Below are 20,751 nucleotides of genomic sequence, written 5' to 3'. Positions count from 1 at the left end.
CTCTTCGTGCACAGCAACCCGGATTTAAGATCGACATCGGCACAACAACATGTGTGGGACAGCTGTTGGGCAGTGTCAGATGGATTGCATATCAAGCCCAAATTTGCAACTCAACTGAAGAAATGTACAAGCAAATCCAAACAGACTCACCCTGCCTGCTTTTTGTCAGTCAGAATAATCATTTATATTGACAGATTATTTAATATTTCTTTCACGGGGAGGTCCTGTGGCTTCTTCCAACCAACACAGTAAGCCATTTGTGCCAGCCCAATTCCCCTCCTGCTTGCCCTCCACTGTTTTCTCTTTTCCTGGCTGGCTCCATGAAGCCTCAGTCTTGATTTCTTGTATTAACCCATTCTACTCAATTCCTCCCAGAACTGTGATCCCAGAGGTATAAAGATCTGGGAAGATGAGGAAAGATTTTCCTAACAAATGGCTGTGGTTTCACCAAGGCTGGGCATTAAGACAGAACTAATTCCTTAGTTTATCTGACAATAAAATTTGTTCAACTACAACTTATTTTCCATTTAAAGGAGAAAGCTGACTAATTATTTTCTGTTGTAAAGGTTTTCTTCTCTCTCCAAAGCCTAAAATGTCCCATGGGGACTGAGATCTCCTTGCGAAACAGAAGTTCCTTGAGTGACATTTTTCCTGACTTCTTTCTCTTCAAAAAATTCAAGGCCAATTTCCAAAACATTTGGCATAGAACACCTCCCCAGCATATCAACTGTTCTGAAGTAGTCAGTCAAATCAATAAAAGAAAATTATAAAATATAGCAGATCCAACCTTAACAAATCCTACACTCCAGTCTAACACAGGAATATCATTCTTACAGCAATATTCTGACAGTGAAAAAGCATGAAACACATGTATAAAACAATAATAATAATAATAATTTTTAAATTAATCTCTAGGACTACTGTTCTTTTAAAGGTGTTAGCAACAAAACCCAAGAGTAGTAACAATCACACTTCCCATGCATTTACAGCATAGGCCTCAAATACTATTTGGAAAGGAAGGTGACCAATACTTTACTGGTCCTTTTTAACAGGAGGATAAAGGCAAAAAACTTAAAAACTGAATTTTTGAACATGCTGGGCACTTGGGTGACCCTCAGTGATTTCCAACTGGAACTATAGGTATTCAGTATGTCTGGAAAATGCATCACAAGAGATTTGCCAAGGTAAATGCTAATGAACATGAAACCCTAGATAAACAGTTCTCACTCCTAATCCCAGCAATTAAACAGCAAAACCCCTCTCTCCTCTCACTGTTTCCCCTCTGCCTTTCACCATACACCTCTGCTACCAAAAGAAACAAGAAATTACAATTTAAGAATGTTTTGCTCCTAGCAATTTCTTGACTTAGTAAAACCAAGACAAAGTGTCTCCTAGCCCATAAAAGAGCAGCCAGTGCTGCTGCTCAATTACCTGACAGCTTCATAAGAAAATCTGATGCCATCTTGACGGAGATGTCTTGGCTGAATAGTGCTGATGCTGTATTGGCCACGAAGTCAGAGGAGTCTTTCAGCTTTGTGTTGTTTGGGGCTCTGTCAACAGCGCTTAGAGCAAAAGGTGCAGCTGAGGTGCCAGTGTCGTCCTTGGGCTCTTCTTTCACCAGCAAAGGTGGAACGCCCCCAGCAGGCTGCCCAGCCACATCGGGTGTTTTGGATACAGATGCTGATCCCGGGAGCTCTGGCCCCGCTCCTTCCCTCTGTGGTCCCGGGCAGGAGTCATTGTTTAGCTGTGGGGACCCCTTCACCTCAGTTTCTGGCATTTCCTCCTTCACTTTAGACTCTGTCCTGAGGAAATGCTGGTGGCAGCGCATGTGGAGTTTCAGGCTGAAGTGGCGGGAGGAGGTAAAAGGGCACAGCTGGCATTGGAAGGTCTCACCCCTGTCTTGGTGCTGATGAACCTGGTTCAAGAGGGGAAAGACAACAGCTTGTATTAAGCCAAGGAGATTAATAGAATTGCAGAAATCTCAACTCTATTTCTCACACCGTCTGAAAAAAAAAAAAAGAAGAAAATAACTAATGAGTGAACTCTTCATTCTGAGCACTGGGAAAGTGGTCAGACCCCAAGAACAGTAGGATTCTTTCACACAAGTCAAAGAACTTAAGCATCGGACTCAAGTGAAAGCAACCAAAAAAAAAAATCAGGAACATCTGTTTCTGCAGCTTGGAAATGATGATGTCTGCTTTGGATCAAACAGTCCTTACAATCAGATCCTGATGACCTGTCAGTGCATAAAGACTTCCAAGCTATAACTAATAGCTTTCTTGATTAAAAAACAAACATCACTCTGTGCAACCTAACTAATAAAAATTGTTCAGAGCAGCTAAAAAAACCCCAACCAACACAGCAATATCCAGCATTGATTTATGTATCATTAGAGTAAAAACACAGCACCTGGCAATACCAAGGAGCTATTGAAACAGTTTGCTGCAAATTAATTCTACCAGAAAATAAACAGCTCTTTTATGATACAATAGAAACATGAGAGATGGTGTCTGCCATTTATTCTAGTTTATCAGTCAATTAAGGATCACAGTTAATCTTGCTGGCCTCATATTTGGACTGCAGGCTCTTTGTCATGGAGCCTGCATGCTCCAGTATGAATGCAATGCCAGCCATCCCCAGGCTCCATGCCTATTACCTTTGGAGGGAACTCCATCCATCCATGCACAATGGCTCACATATTATATGAACAGACACACTCATTAAACTATATAAGCTACAGACATATAATTATACAATTTCTTGCTTCATACAGTACTCATTAAAGAGAAGGAGCAACTGAGCCCAGCACAATAGCAGCAAGGCTGTTGAAAAATCTTTTCGCTATAAAAATCTTTTCACAAATAAATTTTAAATCCTGACAGCAGCACTCCTGCAGGCTACTCCCTGCAAAAAGGCTGGCAAATACATATATTTGTTCCTTACTAATGGATGAACATGTGATCAGGACACACTGGCACCAGCTGAGCTCCACACATTTGCTTTCACTTGTGACTCAAGTTGGTTGGAAACATTTCAGTGAGACAGATTTTTGTTGGAAAACGGCAATTTGTTGAATGCAAAATATTTCACCTGAAACATGGAGAGGTTTGATGAACTCTTGGCAAACAAGGTGTGATTCCCTTACTACTGAGTGGCACTCATCCTTCCCCCTGCTCCCTGGGCTTGGCTCAGACAAAACCAGCTGTACCAGGGATTTAAGGTTTGCTGCTACAGCCTGGGAGCCCAAAAGCCCTGAGGGCTGCAGATCTACACAAGGGAGCTTGGAAAACCTAGCTTTAGCTAAGGCTTTCAGCACTTTCCAGTCTCCTGCAGAGCTGAGATCCAGATCCTGAGGGTCCTGGTGCAGAACACCACAGCGTCCCAGGCTAACAGCAGCATTTCCCAAAAAAGGCTCTGTCAGAATTCAGGCTGGAGTTTCACACAGTGCTAGACTTGGCCTGATTAATTTTCTATATTGTAAGAGGAACTCAGTCACAAGCTCAGATCCAGGATTTCCAGTTCTACACAAGCCCTCAACTCAGGTCAGCTGAAATGTGAAGCTGGGGGATGTCCCTCTTTTCGTACTTTTTGCATTCAGTGAAGACACATTTCACCAGTGCTGTGTGACTTTTCATTCAGTGGTTCCTTTGGTGGCTCTGGAGGTACAAGACAGCAAGAGAGAATTTCTCTTGGCCAGAATGACATTCTCAATACTGTCTAAGCATGACATTTACAGATAAAGCAATTCTGGAATCCTATAATTGCACCTGACAATGACAAAAAAAAAAAAAAAAGAAAGAAACTAATGCTAACCTAACATATATTTAAAGCAACCTTGCATAGGAATAGCAGCACAATAAATGCTAAATATTAGCAGGTTACAATGAAAATGCCAACCAGATTGCCTGTGTACACTAGCAGGATGGTCTGTGAGCACAGCAGTGTGCGAGCACTCTCCACAGAGAACACCGAGATGCGCTCAGGGCAGCAAGCACCCTCACCATGGCAACTTTATCTCTTACACCCACAGATTCTGTGTGCCAGGGCTTCTCTTCAGGGTCCCCTTCAATCAGCATTTCCCTGCCTATGTGTTTAACCACATCTTCCAGAGTTCCTTATCACAAGCATCCATCCCATGCCTTCAGAAGGCTGTCCCTGCAGCAGACAGGTGACAGAGCCTGGGTGGGAGCCCACCTCCTCTCCCCAGGACCATGGCATGCCACCTCTTCAACATCTTTTGAGAATGGAAGAAGATAAGAGCCACTGATTCATTCAATTTGAATTTTTTTTTTCTCCTGCCCAAAACCAGTAACTTCATCACCAATGGATTTCTCATAAAATAAAGAGCATTTCTAACTCACAGCCAAGGAATGACAGAGTTCAAACCCAAATATTTTGAGTATTGAAAGGAAAAATTTTAGACCAAGGAAAAAAGAAAAAAAAAATTAAGCCAAAGATTTAGCCCAATATCTAGAGTCCATTCCCACCAGAAGATTTTAACTTTAATTTTATTTTCAAAAATAAATAAAATTAATTTAAAAATTTGAACACTAAAGCTAAGCTAAAATCCCTCTAAAGGAAAATCTATCCCTTATTTTCTCATTCAGCAGCAGCTAAAATAGCCAAGAATTGCCATTCTTTGCCATTTGGGGAAAAGAGTCAAGGCAGTAACTTCTGGCTGCAGAATGAAAAACAAGAAACCCTGTAGAGCTACACAGAAAGCCACAGGGGAGATTTAGGCCACGCAATATTACAGTCCAAAAAGCTGCCTGCTCCCTCCATGAGGCAGAGAATGGCTCTTATACTGTGCTAATGCTACCCAAACCATCAGAGTCTTTAGACTCCAACAGGCTCTTCCTGCAAGAACCACAGGCAGGAGGAGACAAGAGTGCAGCTGGCAGGTTTTCCCCAAAGTGCCAGCCTGAGCCCAGCTGCTGCCAGATTTGGATCGCTCTGAATTACACTGCAACAAACCACAGTGCACAACCTGCTCATACACAATGCTTCTTTCAAAATCCCATAAAACTGCTGTTTGACTTATGCCAGAACCACTTAAGGGCTTCTGGCTTCAGAGTTTATTTCCTTTAACCAGGGATGTTCTCCTTGACTGGGCAAAGGGCTTGTATCTTCTTGATGCTAACTCTGCAGCCTGATCAGTCTCAAATGATATTTTGTGGTTCTGCAGTTTTTTCAGTGTATGCTTGCTATGACACTTGCAGTAATTTTCAACAGAATTACAGTGTCCTTACAAAGTTTAGGCTTTGTTTGAGGACTTGGGTACAAGTTATCTCTTGGTCAAAATTTTAAATTTTTTTTTCTCTCAGTTTCTCTTGCTGCCTCTTCATTCTCACATTACAAGAAAGAAAAAAAGAGGCCATTCAGTTCATCTTCTCTATCAAGCATTCTTCTGATCACACCTCTCTCACCCTCCTGGCAGTCCCATTCTTTTCAGCTCCTTTCTTCACAGGCAGTCCTTTCTTGCCATCCCACTAATAATTTTCACTACCAGCATTTAAAATCCCTTCTATTTCTCATGTCTTTTCTAATGCAGTGACCAGAAGTGGCAGCATACCATATGCTAATAGTAACATTGTTACATTTTCAGTGTTATTTCTGTTTTATTCTCCAGACACTCAAATATCTAATGTGCTTTTTAACCACTGCTGTGCATGCCAAGAAAAGGTTTTCATTGAACTGCCTATAACAATATCCAGATATTTTTCCTGAGCAGTTATAGTTCATTATATCCAACAGGCAGGTGCATTATTAGACTCTGGTTTCCAAGGTACAGTACCTTCTATTTGTCAACAATAACTTCATTTGCCCCCTTGTTTATCAGGCAGCCAGCCTCCTTTTGTTCCCTTTCAAGCTTTGCCTTTTTTAATCTCAATTCATGCACATAAGGTTGCACCATCTATAATTCTCTTACCCACAGTCATCACTCTGTGTAGATCATATTTGCTAAAATATGCACAATTTCAGTTTTAGTAATGGAACACCCCTCTGTTAGCCTTTTGTCATGCTTAAAATTGCTAATTCCTTCCTACCCTTTGTTTTACTGTCTCTTAGTGAATTTCTAATTTGCCATAGTACATCACATTGCTTAATTTACTTGGCAGCTTCTCTGTGAGAAGCTTTGCCAAAGGCTTTTTTTATAGACCAAATAAATTTCAACTGATTTTAAAGTACATGATTTTCCTGACATGCTCAAAACATCTTAGTAGAGGAACACATTATTTTCTTTTACAGAAACCACATGTCTCTATCGTATCACATCATTTGTATCAATGTGGTGCTTTTTCTGTTACTTTTGTTGTTTTGTTCTGGTGGGTTTTTTTTGGTTTCTTTTTTTTTTTTGGTTTTTTTTTTTTTTGGTGGACATTGTAACTTTTCTGGTATCATAAACCACTTCTTAAGTCATCTTTCCATACTTAAAAGCAACATCCCTGCTGAATTACCAGCCATACAGATGTACCACAGTTACAAATACATCTGATCTCACCCAACAGGGTAAAACAGGAGTAGGAGTGAGGAAAAGGGTGACACAGGCACATCCTGCAATTTTGTGGTTCTGCTGAGGTTGATCTTTTTCCTTCCCCTTCCCTAAAGCCGGGTAATGCTTTACACAGACTCTACTTTCTGGTTATAAGACACAGGCATTCATGTTTCTTTTGTGCGATTATTTTAAAAATTGAGTACACTTTCCATTTTAACATCTAGCATGTGCCCTCTGCTTTTTCATTTCACGCTCTTTTCCAACAAATTCCCTCATTTTAAAAATATTGCCTTTTCAAAAGTTTAGTGCTGTGTTGCTAGTTTTGATCTGATCCTTCCCCTCAAGAGATATGTTATTTATATAGTATTTTCTTTTTTAAAGTATTTCCTTGCTTTGCTTGAAAACAAGGGGGGAAGAAGGCCTCTCTGCAGTGCTGGACTGGATTAGGTGTTAAAAAAATATTTTTAAAAAGATTTAAGGTCCTGTCTTATCCTTGTCTCATATGCAAAAAGTGAGATTAAAAGGGAGATACCTCAAGTCATTTGTGGTGCCTGTCTGAGACTCTGGGCATAGATTTTACGTGTTGAAAAGCTGTGCAAGTTTGCATTAGCTCCCCTCACTGCTGGGGAGGTCATGGAACCACAGGTGCCTCTGAGGTCTCTTCAAGTTTAACTTAAAAATAAACAAAACCCCCTCCCATAAGACATATTCAACCTCCCTCTCCCAAGAGGTGAAGATGCTTTGAAAAGAACCAGTCCTATACTTCACCAAAATGGATAATGGATTAGGAAAGCTTATACAGTTATCTGACACTAGCTGAGGAAGAAAGAAGAAAAAGCAAATCAGCAAGGGGAACTGAATACCTGGCCCCATTCCTCAGGACCTTTCCTGATTCCCGCTGTGATATCATTAATAGGCTCCCTAACTGCAAGGCTGACTATAACCCTCTTTGTATCAGACAAGAACATCAATCTGGATCTCACTGAGATGGCTGCTCTTCACAAGCAGGAAAATCCTGTGGTTGAGCATCACATGACCTGCCTACCACTGCACTGAACCTTCCTGCTAAGCTTCACTTTCCCTTCCCTCATTTTCTAGCAAACCCTCATGTTTCACCACATGTTCACAATGCTGAACTTCTTTTCCACTGCTACAACAGATAGCTCACCCATTCCTGCCTTATGCCTATATAGCAGCTCAAGGAACATTTATAGATATTGTTTTTGGCCATATGCTCCTCTTCCTCACTCCCCCTTCCAAGTGCTCAGCTAATATCCTGTTGCTTTCTTGGAACATATCTGTATGATCTCACAGCCTATCTGTCCACCAATTGCTGAGGAAGATATGTGCGTGATCCAAAGGCATCAATTGGCCAAAGTCTGACTGATGCTTGTGGTATTGCTCTGAGGAAAATGTAATCCCTACCAGGAAAAGCAGAAAAGCCTGGCTACATCTTGCTGAATTATACCACAACTTTCCATTGCTTTCTGCAGAAGAAGTACATAGGATACTGTCTCAAGAAGAAAACATATTCCAACTGAACATATATTTTGAAAAACAGAGAGAAGGACTCAAGAATAATTTTTGCTGCCTGCTTGGACAAGACATCTCTCTCAGTTACCCCTTCATTTTGTCCAGCTTAATCTTCAGTTCACTGCTCTCAGCATCCCTGGAAACCATGCTGTGATACCAGAATCAGCTCCCCCCAGATTACTGGGAACAAGAGCCCAAACTTATGGTTATGCATGCACTACAATCTGCCTCCAAAAAAACCTAATAAAATTCTGCACTGCATCTATTTTTGGATTTTTATAAGGTGCCTATCACTGTGGAGTCTAAACACAATATAACAATTATAGTTAAAACTCTGTGTCTTAAAAGGCAGGCTACTCAGCCCCCCTTGTTTTTTGTGTGTCTGTGTGGAAACTTTCCTTCTGTTTCCCTTCTTGCTCCTTTCACTTCCTTGCCTCCAGTTGTGAGCTGGCCCTGGCAAAGTGCCCTTAGTGGAAGAAAGCTTCATCCATGTGGTGGGTATCCATGGATGGGATCCATGCAGATCTGAATATGGGTCAGGGCTGGAACCATTCCAGCTCTCTATTAAGATTTTCTCCGTAGCAGGGGACAGGACACCAAAAATGTTGGCAATGTTGAGTTCTGGGTCAGTCACTTAGACATGTTACAATTACACAGTGTGTATATATGTGTATATATATATATATATATATGTATATATATAATATAGTTATGGGTCATTAGCCTAAGGACACAGTAAGGAAGGCCCATATGGATACACACAGACCACTCACGGAAATGAAATCTCTAAATAACCCCAGTTTCAGTGGAGAATGCCTACAAGAACCTAGAAAAAAAATAAGGCGGTTCAAGCTCATGGCTATGTTGCCTAGGAGGACACAAAAGCAAAATAATCAGATTTTGAGGACTGCAGCTGAACAAAACACATTTTGCCTCTTATCAATAGAGAAAAAACCCATGAAAACCAAAGAGCAGCATGAGCAAAGATTTTAAAGTGCTTTACCTGCCCCTGGAAAAAAGCTTGGTTTGTTACAGCATCCTGGAATAAAAGTTGACTTGTAATGAATGACAAACACCGGTCCAGTACCTTAGTTCTGAGTAGCCTTTCTGGGTTTGAAAAATCTGTCTTCACCTGTAGGTACAGCTGACACATGGGGAGAAATAGGTGGAGAAGCAGAAGCAGCTTTACCTTCATGGGCTGCCTGCCAGAAAGGAGACAAGGCCAGGTAGCTCCCAAAGGATACTAAGGCAATAAGAAAACCAACACACCCAGCTGGTATAACCAGAACACTGCACCCTAAGGAGCTCCCAGCTGTACTGTACCATTTCTGGTGTGTGTTCAGTCCATTTTGAATGCTGTTGGCTTATATATGTTCCAGTTTTTATAATATCATATAGATATAGATTTAAAGGCAGCATTGTTTATAATGAGAAAAGAAATCTAATTTTTTTAAACTTTTAATCTTGTTATCAATTTATACTTCAAATTATGTCTGACAAGACTAACATGCCCCTTCCTCATTCACCTGCTTCAATTTTGACGTGATAGAAAATAATTTTATTAATGGCTTAGTCAGTTAAGAAAAGTGTATGAAACTGTTTGAAACTAAGGTAAAATATAATCTCTCAGATTGTTGTGCTTGTGATTCTTTGTACCTATCTGTAAAACCAAAAAACAAATGCAAGCCACCTGGTTTCGTAAGACAATTGCTTTCACCTCAAGTAAGGACAGCTCTGCCTGCAAAGATCCCCAAGTCCATCATGACCTTTATGACTGGACTGCAGTGATGGAGGAGACTTCAGATCAGGCATCCACAGTGAGGCTGAAGGTGGCTGTAATCTCTTGCATTGAGTCAAGCAGACCTGACTCTGACCTCAGGGGCTTCTGACTGAGCATTACCCAGTCACAGTCACAATATCACCAAATAATTAACACTACATGCTACATGATTGTACAAGGAAGTATGTTTTAAGCAGATGCAGGCTCAGTTAATGCAAGCATTAAAGCTGGGAGGGGAGCAGAAAAAGACACAAAGGCCTCAGGAAGCCACCACTTCGAGAATACACAGAGACAGTGAAAAGGTCCCTGATTTTGTCCAACATCCTACCTGTGACCACCTGCAGAACTCACCACGCCAAAAAGGAAGGGATAGATCCTCAACCTTCAAACAACATTTTTTTCCAGTAAGGCCAAAAATACAGAGAACAATTATTTCTGCAGGGAACAATAGGGATGTCTTTTACAAAGCAGGGGACAACAACAGGTCTTTGCCAGGGAGTAGTAAACTTCTAGGTGATGCACACTTCTGTGCAGGTTGTCAACAGCTGACAACAAACAAACAAAAACCCCCACACTTTCTTTCCATGCTGTGTTCCCATCCTATCTATTCACCCTCTACTTAGGTTGGCCATCTGTGCCCTCTAGTCAACATGGAACAGCAAGTCCTAAAAGAGAGAGCCATAAGCACTGAGCTTACTTGATAAGGACTAGCATGATACACTGAGGATGCCTGGGAATAGTGCACTGATTTACAGTAGAAGTGCTAAGGAATGAGACTCCAGACTATAGGGGGATGATTTAAGACCTAGCAACAACTTAAACCATAGTAAGATCTAATGTTGTGACAAGAGGAATTGGAATAATTTACACAGAAGGGAATGGCTTCTTGAGTGTAAGCAAGGCCATACTCTTGTCGATAAGCTCAGATTCTGCAATAGCACATATGAAACCTGAACAGGCATTTCTGTTCCCCCTCACACCAGTCTGATACCCTGTTACACACATTCATCTAAACCAGACAAAATGGTAACTATAATAAAACATTTCACTATTATTAAAAAACTCAACTGCATTAACAAGAGAAATGTTTTCACTTCAGCTTATCAATCAAAGGGCTAAGAGGACAGGTTCCATTTTAACTTCCTCAAGAATATTCTACAGCTTGCAAGACTCAGCACTTTGTGTTGCACCCATGCAGTAGTTCAGCTAAGCAGACAATCAGTTTCTTCTTTTTTATATCTTTTTCTATATCAACACAGATGTTGCTTCCTTCAGAAGGTCATTTTCAGCTTGAGCCCAAAACTTAGGCTGAGTTAAAAACACATTTTAAACCTGAAAACAAAATATTACAGTATGATCTGTCATTCATTTTGGCTAGGATGATTCACTGCTGAAGTGCCTGCAGTTAAAAGCTACAGCAAGAAAAAAAGTTAAAAACTGCAGGTCTGACCGTAGAAAGTGATGGAGAGATCTCTGCCAGAGCTGGCCAAGTTGGTTTGCCCACTTAGAGTGAGACACTGGCATGCAGGGTTATTATCATGCACTGGCATCCTGGGAGCAGCACTGATAGGATTGTGTGGTGTCACATCCCAACCACCATCCCTGCTTCTGGTGCTTCCAGCTCTGGAACTGAATCAGTCACAGACAGCTTGTGCTGTACCCAATTGACATAACCCAAGGCAGTTTGCACACTGCATAAAATGGAAAGGCAAGCAATGGAATGAAAATTATTTCTTTCTTTTTATGGCCTCTTTAGTTAAATATAGGCATCATTTGTAGTACAACTGGGGAAATTTTGTTCTTGCAAATGCAAATGAAATAGCTTTGTTATACTATCAGTTTTTGACTGATGATTTGAGTATTTTGATTGTGAGTAAAGGTTTCCCTTACCTTCATGTGTGATTTGAGATTGTCCTTGCGTGCACAGCGGAAAGGACAGAGTGGGCACTGGTGGCTCTTCAAACCTGTGTGAATCACCATGTGCCGTTTCCAGTAACTCTTCCTCTTGATAACCAAACCACAGATGGGACACTGGAAAGGTTTTCCCCCTTCTTCTTCTGAGGCTTAGCAGGAAGAAAAAGAGAGGATCCTTTACAGCCACTCGTCAAATACTTTCCCCTTGTAAACATATTCAAGATACCATTTCTCAATGATTTCTCGAGTTTCATCTGTAGAGACATTGGTTAAACAACAACAGGTACCAGAAGTTTCCAGTCCCCCCTGCATATACCTTTTCCCCTGGATCTAGTTATTATCCCTCTGAGAAAGGTCACCATAATTTATAAAGGTTAATGCTCCAAACTTCCTTTCACTAATCAGCAGAGGATGCTCCTCTCTCTCACCTGGGTCCTAATGTTCCTTATAATTGAACTGCACCAAGATGAATGCCTCTCATAATCATCACTTTTCAGCTTCATTTCCTATCAAAGGCTGGTTGTAGCAGAGTATGGGAAATATGCATAACTGTTAAAAAAATGATCCATTTCCACATGTGATGGTTAGCCAGCAGGGAAGCAGGATATAAAGCATGGAAGAACCCACAACTTAACTGGAAAGCATGCTGGTATTGCATGGCTGATATATTTAACACCAGAACTGAAAGACTTTGGAAGTCCTGCTGCTGAAATTGTTTAGTTATGGCTCAAGCAGATACTGCTGCAGCACCAGCCATCAAAGGTCTCCAGGTCATAGGTTTCCTTCTGCTCCTCTAATTGCCAGGGCTTTAAATCTACTGCCTTCCTAAAGGTCTGCACTCTGCTTTACTGCCCAATTCACCTAAATAAAGGATTTGGTGGCTTTGATCAGGAAAATATGGTTAGACTTCCAAGTGCAGAACCATCACAAGGTTGAAGGAGAGAGAAATTCCTTGCTGCTGACTTTGCACAACTAATCCTCCATCCATCCATCCTCTCATAACAATTTCCTTTCATTATTATAAAGGAAGGTCTACTATTACAGTGGAACTGGATGTCCTTTTCCTTACTGTAAAAGACAAGACTGTTTTCAAATATCCAGAGCTCAGCAATGTGCATCTTGCTATTCAAAAATTCTCTCAGACTATTTAATCTCATTGCTGTCACTGATAAGAATCTAGCAAACATCAAATTCCCTTGATGAGGAACTAAGTGATAAAAACCTCCAGAAAGATCTGTCTCGTCCCAAAATACAATTCTTGCAATTAAGTAGGAAACAAACCCACTGTAATTCAACTGATTAGGCAGTCATTATGTAAGTACAGAAAGGGACACAATGTCAAAGCATGTACTCTTGCAAGTTCAGAAATTCTCCTTGTAAAATATTCTATCACACTTAAAATATCAAATTATTCCCCTCTCTGCCTCTCTAAAGAGTAGGCCAAAACCAATGTCATAACTTCTTATGTTTGTTTTAAAATATTTTTACTTTTTTATTCACCAAAGGCAGGAGAAAGACAAGCCACAGGAAAAAGACATGGGTGGCATTTTTACCTATCATGGCTTTTCCTTCTATCAAATCTTCTCTTCAACCTCTGGTTATCACCCAGAAGAGAAATGTGTAACAAGATATTACCTGGTTTTGACCCCCTTAAAAATAAATCTGCAATCAAGATGAATCAAGGATGATCTTACAAAATATGCAAACAAGTGGGATGAATGCATGTGACCCCCCCAATAACAGTGACAATTAGTGTTACTCAGGAATTGTGCCAGTGTGCTCCAGAGCTGAACCATGTTAGCTCTATACTACATGAAGATCAAACCAAAAAGAAAATCAGGAGTTTCAGCTTTCCTTCATTTATACTGATGTCTATCTTATAACACAATAGTACTCCAGTGAGGAGAGAATCAGCCAGTGCTTCCCAAAGAAGTTTTGGGAACAAAAATTCCAAGCATCACAGGCATTAAGTTACACCAAATAAGTACTCAGTCAGTAAAAGAAAGGTCTGTCACCCTCTCTCTGTCAAAACAATCAGAATTTCACAGATATTTCAGGCTTCCTTTTCAACTTCATCCCAAATGTGTCAGCAGTTTATAAAACTGGCAATAGTAACAGATTGATAGAAAAGTTAATCTCCTCTGTACCAATTTACTGTAATAAACATGCAGGTCATGATTAGGTTGACCAAACCTGACATGCTATTTCAGAGGCAACTACACTCTGATAAGCCATGGCTCCAGCTTCTTGCCTGAAATAATTCTGAGCAAATAGCTCAATGTGGTGGACAAAAGAGCAGCAGGCATGCTCTGTTATTAACTTACTCCTCTTTAAATAGCCTCCATCCTTGCTGCTCCTTACTTACATCTAATTAATCTCACTGTGTATTGATCTCATAACCAAAGCTACACGTTGCTGGTGGGGAAGTGAATCAGATTTGTAACAGCAAAGCAAACTCATCAGTGTAAAAGTTCAGTGTATGAGTGTGGGGGCAAAGACCTCTCAAGCTATACCTACTGGGAAAAGATACTTCTCTCTGGGAACAAGACAAAAAAAGTCTCAAGGAACAACCAGACAGACACAACAAGATAAAGCATTATGTTATTATATACCTTTTTAAAAAAATATTTTAGTGCCATAAGGTTTTCTGAGCAAAAAGAATTGGGAATATGTAACATTTATTTTCATGGCAAATGTACACATTCAGCTTTCAGCTTATGTTACTCCAAGAAGGACTTAATGTAAACTAATTAAAACCTTAGGCCAGGCCCATGCCAAGAATAGTTTGCCACTTTAATTGCCTTGGCAAAACACAGCAGTTAAGCATTTATAGAGCACATGTATAACACAGAGCAAAAACTGGTACTGGCTGTTACTCATTGCATCCCTCTTCCTCCTCTTCCAAGGGAGGGATGAGCACTGCTGTCCATCCAATAGCTTCTAACCTAGGAGTGTCGACCAAGAGCTGCACAGGGACACACTGGGCCTCAGGATACCCCTAAACAAAGAGGTTAGGGCAGAAAACCAGCAGGGCAATCACACAGCATGCATGTCAGGCTTCATATGTGTATACTGGCTTGCTACACCTGTGCAGCCAGGCTAGCACTCCTGATAAAATTTAGCCTGATAAAGCTGGAATATACTAAACCCCTTTGTGCATCTCATGAAGATACCTGCCATGCTTCCTTTTCCTCTGCAGCAGAACACTGACGACACCTGAAGCCATATGTTCCACCAGAAATTTGAATCCGTGATGTGAACTTTTTATAGAAAGAAATGAAAGAAATTATTTTTCCTTATTTTGAAGATGGATCATTTAAATTCCCCTGCATGGCTTGCCAGCTCTTTAAAGCTTTTGTTACCCAGACAGTTTCTTCTTCTTCCCTATAACCCTGATTCCTTGACTGTCAACAGCTGGAACTGATGGAGGAAAGTCAGATGTGTAAAATGCTTCTTGTTGAGCAAATTAGAGAAATGCAGTTTAGTTGGATTTTTTTTTTGTTAACAACAAAGGATTGTAAAAAAAATTTAATGAAAAGTGGCAACACAATAATATACTCTGGTAAATTAGGACAGGATAGTAAGCGATTACACAAAAGTCCATTTGTGACAAAGACAGCAGGAGGGAGAATTCTCCCTTGTCCAGTATTTCAAAAGCATTAGTTTTGTACATGCTCACTGATATTGTGAGCTCCCTCACAGGGATCCTTTGATCTTCTCCATTAAATATTTTTGTGGACACATTCTAAACCTGGTAAGGAGGAAAATACTATTGTATGGAATGAAAGGGGGAAAAAATGTACCTAACTGTACACTCACACCTTTAAAATAGGGAAACATTTGTGACAGCTTGGTCTCAAAGTGGTACTTCAAAAAGCTTTTCTATTGTTCACCTAAAGTATCTATTTCTTATTTTCATAAGACATGGAATCAAACCAAATCCAGACCCACTGAAGAGATGTTATATAAGCCTATAGCAAAACAAATACATTCTATTTAGTGGTTCAAATTATATCCATACCTGTACTGGTGGGTTTGGATGCTCTTCCCTTCGGGACCGGTAGTAACAGTAATTCCAAAGACTGCGGTGGAGTTGCTTTCTCTTGTTTCATCTCTGAAAGCTGCAGAGGATCCTCAGGAACCAGTGATTTCTTCTTCTCAGCCAGGAGGGTTCCTGCAGCCCTTGCAGCAACCTCCTTGAGAAGGGCAGCTGAAGAGGTCATGGAAGCCAGGGAAAGGAAAGAGCTGGCTGGAGGCGGGTGCTCCTGCCCAGGAGTCATGCTTCTCTCGCTCACTTTCTTAGATAAAGCTGCTAATGTGGAGCTGGCTGACTGAGAGCTAAAGGGTGAGGAAAAGGACTCGAATCGTATCGTGTCCTCAGTCCTGGAAAAAGATTTGTCCTGCAGAACAGCATTGGCTGCAGCTTTCAGCTTCAGGATAGCTGAATCAGGGGACAAACCACAGGTGGTGGTTGAGTTTGGCAACCACTTACCTTGATTCCATATAAAGTGACTGCCTGCATTGTATTGGTCACTTTGTTCCTGTTTCTCAGCAAGCTTTCTGGCAAGCACACTTAGCTGCTGGGCATGGTGAGCAGGTGGAGAGAAGGAGATGTTTGAGCCAAGATTTGCGGGGGACTCGACTCTGCCATTGACTGTAACAGCAGCATCCAGCTTGAGGGAGCCAGCCTCCAGGAGCCGCCGCAGGTTACTGCTCAGTGGCTTGTTTGGACCAGGAGGTTCCTCTTCACCCAGAGAGGACACATCTGGAGAAAGGTGCTCCTTGCTCTGCAGCGTGTCTCTTAGTGCCTCATTTTCAATGGACCCCAGCTCTGCTGCGTTGCTGCTCGGCGTTGCACTTCCCAAAGAGGTATCGGGGGAGGTGGACTGCTCTTGAATCCTGTCCTCAAGAGACAACTTAAAGTTCTCCTGGACTTCTCCATATGATGCTTCTGAAGGAGTTTCTGAAGAATTCCCAAACCAGCGTTCTTCTTCACTGAGCTCACCTTCCACTTCTTCCTGTCTGGTACCATCTGTGTTGAACCATGAACAACAGCATTATTCCCAAATCTGTGTAAAGCAGTTTCTTAGCACGAAGCATGCCTGACCTCTGCGTGACCCTCCTGAACAGTCCCTTAGCACACCCCCTAAAATGCACAGGCTTGGAATCAGCCTGGATTCAGTGACCAGAAAAAAGACCTTTTCAAAATGAATAAATCTTTCTTAGAAGCCAAAATGATGACAAACCTGTCATCTTTCAGTCTGCATAACTAAAATGGCTAAAACTGCAACAATACATATAAACATAATATATATTAGTATATTGCAAACAATTCTTTATTGGCATAGTCTGTACATCCTGCCAAATATTATGAACTCTCTGGTATAAGGCAGGGATTCAACAGATCAGAAATTACTGGATACTTCTGTATTTGTACAGCCAGCACAGGTGTGCCTTCAAAGGCAGATCAGGTGTGTAGCTACTCAAATCTCAGACCAATCCTGCAGTGACCCCTATCTAAAATAAAATAAAATAAAATTGTACTAATAATTTACAATTCATTCCTGAATAGCTGCAATGACTAACATGTGAATGCAGACTAAAACGCTAATCTCTCCTACTGCTTGGGAAAGGAGTATCATGCACACAGTGTTGTCATATACAGACTCTAATTGCTCTTCTTCATTTGTCACTGTTTAATAAAGTTCTAAAGATCATCCTAAACTGAACTTAGTTTAGCTGAAAAGAAAAAAAAGGAAAAGTGTTGGTTCCCCAGCAGTTATGTTACATTTTCTCCTTTCTGGTAACTGCAGAACACCTGAGTCTCTCCTGAGATCTGGCAGTGTTTAAAGTACTGTGACCCTGGATTGCTCCTCTTCCTGACAGGTATTCAAAGTCATACAGATGTGACCAAGACTTTTTTTTTGGCAGATCTTCCTGCCCAATCAGAACACCATAAAGAACAACAGAAATGCTAGAATTAAATTCTTATTAATTTCTCTTGCCAGACACATCTCACATTTCTTGCTTTTAGACACAATGTCCCAAGCTGCACAAGCATCTTTGTAATCACACGACAGCAAGACAAAAGTATTTAATATAACCCTCCACTGACATTCTGGAAATAAGCCTGCATGATATGCATTGTGTCTGTGCTCATGTATTATTCCCAGATTCCCAATTTAATTCCAGCAAATTACAAAACTTGGAGAGAAGTTAATGAATAAAACTTAGATTTCTACTATTGCTTTGATCCAAAGAATTTAAGGAGGAAAACCTCAGACAAATGTATCATGAGTATTGAGATACAAATGTACACTCTGAAAGCAAAGTCTTTAGAGTTTTTTATGTTATATAGAATATGAGGCACAGTCTCTCACAATAAGTTTCTTTTATTCAAAACCCTTTGGAAAAACATCACCAATATTTTAGAAGCTGGCAATAAACTCAGTTACCTTAGGTTTGTAATTCAAGCAGAAGAGGGTTAGTATATTCCCTTTTCAAAACAAGCAAAAGCCAAACAAACAGCCAAGCTCCTAGCTAGAATTATTTTGGTATTGTCAAAGTTAACAACACAGGCTCAGCAATAACATGTGCATAAAGGCCAAGTACCATGCACATTCAAATAAAGGAGAGAGATGCTAATCAGTTGAACCAGCACTTATGTAGGTTAAAGGAGAACTGAATGTATTCCCTCTTCACCCCATGAACATTAAAAAAGTAACTTGAGCATGTCTGTACAGCTGGGTGCACTCACATGAGAGATCCATTCACTCATCCCAGATGCAAACAAGTTTGGAAGCCAAAAAAGCATCTTACTGGCACTTTGTCTGAACTCGTACACCAAGTGCAGGGCACATCCTCTGGGACACAGCCTGGAGCTCACCCCACTACACAGCTCTGGAGCCAGAGCCAGCCTGTTCCCTACCACTCATCTGTCTGGTGAAACAATCTCTCCTCTCCCCTGCAAACCCTACTCTCTCTGGCTCTGTACTTCCCATCCATTCATAGGGAGAATTGCATTTCCCTTCACCCAGAAAGGCACTCAAACATTACAGTCTGAGGCGTATTTAAGTGTAAATGGATCTAAGAAGAAATGGAGTTTTATTTTAGAGAAATCTACAGCTTACTAACCCCCCAAACTTCTCTGTTCCATGCCATGTACCTCAATTTCTTTCTTTTTCCAGACATGCACATTCCCCATTGGTCTTGCCTACACAAAAGGGCAGCCACCACCATGTTATTGACAGGGAGCAGCAGGAGAGCAGGATTCTTCATTTAAAGGCTTGCTCTCAAGCTCAGGATTTCCCTCCTCTTTAGGTAACACACTGAGAGCTCCCTCTCCTGTTGCTGATCTACCTGTGACCACTCAAGGCCTCTCAAAGCTCCATGCAGTTTCTATAATAAAGGGCGAATTTTCTCTCCAGTCTCACTATCCCAAAAGCCAGCACAATACTTTTTTTTTCCACCAGTGCAGTTTCTTTCTGTAGCCAGAAATCAGACCTCTAACTGCTGACACTGTTCTAATTTTCCTCTTCTCAGTAATTCCCAGTTGCTGCAGCATCAAGCCCACTGTATTTGAAGGCTGTAAGGTTAATGCTGAAAAAGCCAGCATCAGTGTCTTATCACGAGCTCAGTCAAGCCTCCCTTTAAACACCAGTGAATTGGTTTAGGAGCAGAACAGTGAAGCCTGGAAACTTCATTGCTAAGCAAAGTTGCCTTTCAAGGCCTTTAGGGCAGAATTTTAATTCACATTAATTTGTGAGCCTGTGAGTTTGAACAAGCTTGAGCACTCCAGGAGAAATCAACCCAACGACTTCTTTATGATTTCAAATTATATAAAAGCTTTCCTCAGAACCCAGGGGGTTCATGGGTCACCCAGACCAGGTTTGTCTGAAGCAGGACCCAACGTCCACATGTCTGTCAAGAAATTTCAGCTGTATTTCACATCTGTGGCAGAAATCTGCATGACATGTTTTTCCCTTCTGTCACAACACAGTTATGGAGCTGTTCTCATCATGATTCAAGACTCAAGACCTGTCATTACTGCTTCTTCCTGATTTTCAGAGCAATTCTGAAACTGCTTCCCAAGCCCTTTGCCACTGGCAGATGCCAGTTGGGAATTACAGACAGGGACTATCACATTGCACACCACCCAGGAGCCTCAAAAAAATATTTTCCACTCCTGTCAGCAATGACAAAAGACACCAAAGTACTGCTGGGTGACTGCTGCCACTGCTGTATCCCATGTATCCATCTCTGGCAAAGCCACAAATGTGTGCAGAAAGCACTGTTTGAAGAAGTGCCAGTTTCCCTCGCTCGCCAACTCATCTGCTTGCTTTCAGATACAGAGAAGTTCATTTTCCTCTTCAAGAGATCAGTTTGACAGACAAATCTTATTGATCCCAAAGTGTGTTATTTCACTTTGTGACCATCTGCCCTTTTATTTAGAGTGCTGATTAGAATCTGACCCTGGTACCAATAGAAATGTAAATATTAACTTGCTCAAACTACTTATATCTGAAAACTGAAAAAGAACAAACATGTTTGTTGATTTATACACTGAGTCACCCAGTTCAAATGCTGGAAACTTTAACTGTACCCACTGCAATGTACACATGCCATTCCAGAAGGTGGCAAGTGTGAGATGATCCACAGCTTTGCTTTGTAGGACTTGGAGGGGAGAAGTATCAATGCAGTGAGTTGGATCTCCAGGGAAGGGAAGAGCCTCAAAGTTGTGTTACTGAGCAACAGACATGGGCAGCAAAAACATGATGGAAAGAACACCATTTGAAACACTAGAAACACTAGAAATTATCTGAGAGGCTACAGCTAAGGAACTCACCCCAGAGAATGATTTTTCATGCTAAGCAGGACAAAATTCTACTTTAATCATTCACTGAAATGAGTAAATCACAGAACTTCAATATAGAAATCCATATGCTGCAGTGATAGGAAACATACGGAAATTGTAATGATGGGATTACAGAATGAAAATTAAAGCAAATGCAAAAGTAGGTAGAAGTAA

At 41.0% G+C, this 20,751-nt stretch overlaps 1 protein-coding gene across 5 annotated transcripts in view; it reads right to left on the bottom strand.

The window, feature by feature from the left end:
- Positions 1 to 20,751, bottom strand: part of ZNF827 (zinc finger protein 827) — a 100,737-nt gene that overhangs the window by 59,899 nt on the left and 20,087 nt on the right. For 2 of the 5 annotated variants that reach the window (XM_031066380.1, XM_031066381.1), the window contains exons 2-4: positions 15,745 to 16,755; positions 11,700 to 11,872; positions 1,432 to 1,915 (exon numbers count right to left, since the gene is read on the bottom strand). In XM_031066380.1, the coding sequence (XP_030922240.1) occupies positions 1,432 to 1,915; positions 11,700 to 11,872; positions 15,745 to 16,755 (1,668 nt within the window). Of the gene's footprint in view, positions 1 to 1,431; positions 1,916 to 11,699; positions 11,873 to 15,744; positions 16,756 to 20,329; positions 20,426 to 20,751 lie in introns of those variants that run through there. The other 3 variants (XM_031066382.1, XM_031066383.1, XM_031066379.1) reach the window with 3 other exon arrangements.

This window comes from Geospiza fortis, unplaced genomic scaffold (assembly GCF_000277835.1).
Source record: "Geospiza fortis unplaced genomic scaffold, GeoFor_1.0 scaffold11, whole genome shotgun sequence".
NCBI classification, from domain to species: domain Eukaryota; kingdom Metazoa; phylum Chordata; class Aves; order Passeriformes; family Thraupidae; genus Geospiza; species Geospiza fortis.
The sequence above is the reverse complement of the archived record's forward strand: the minus strand, read 5'-3'. Positions and strand labels throughout refer to the sequence as shown.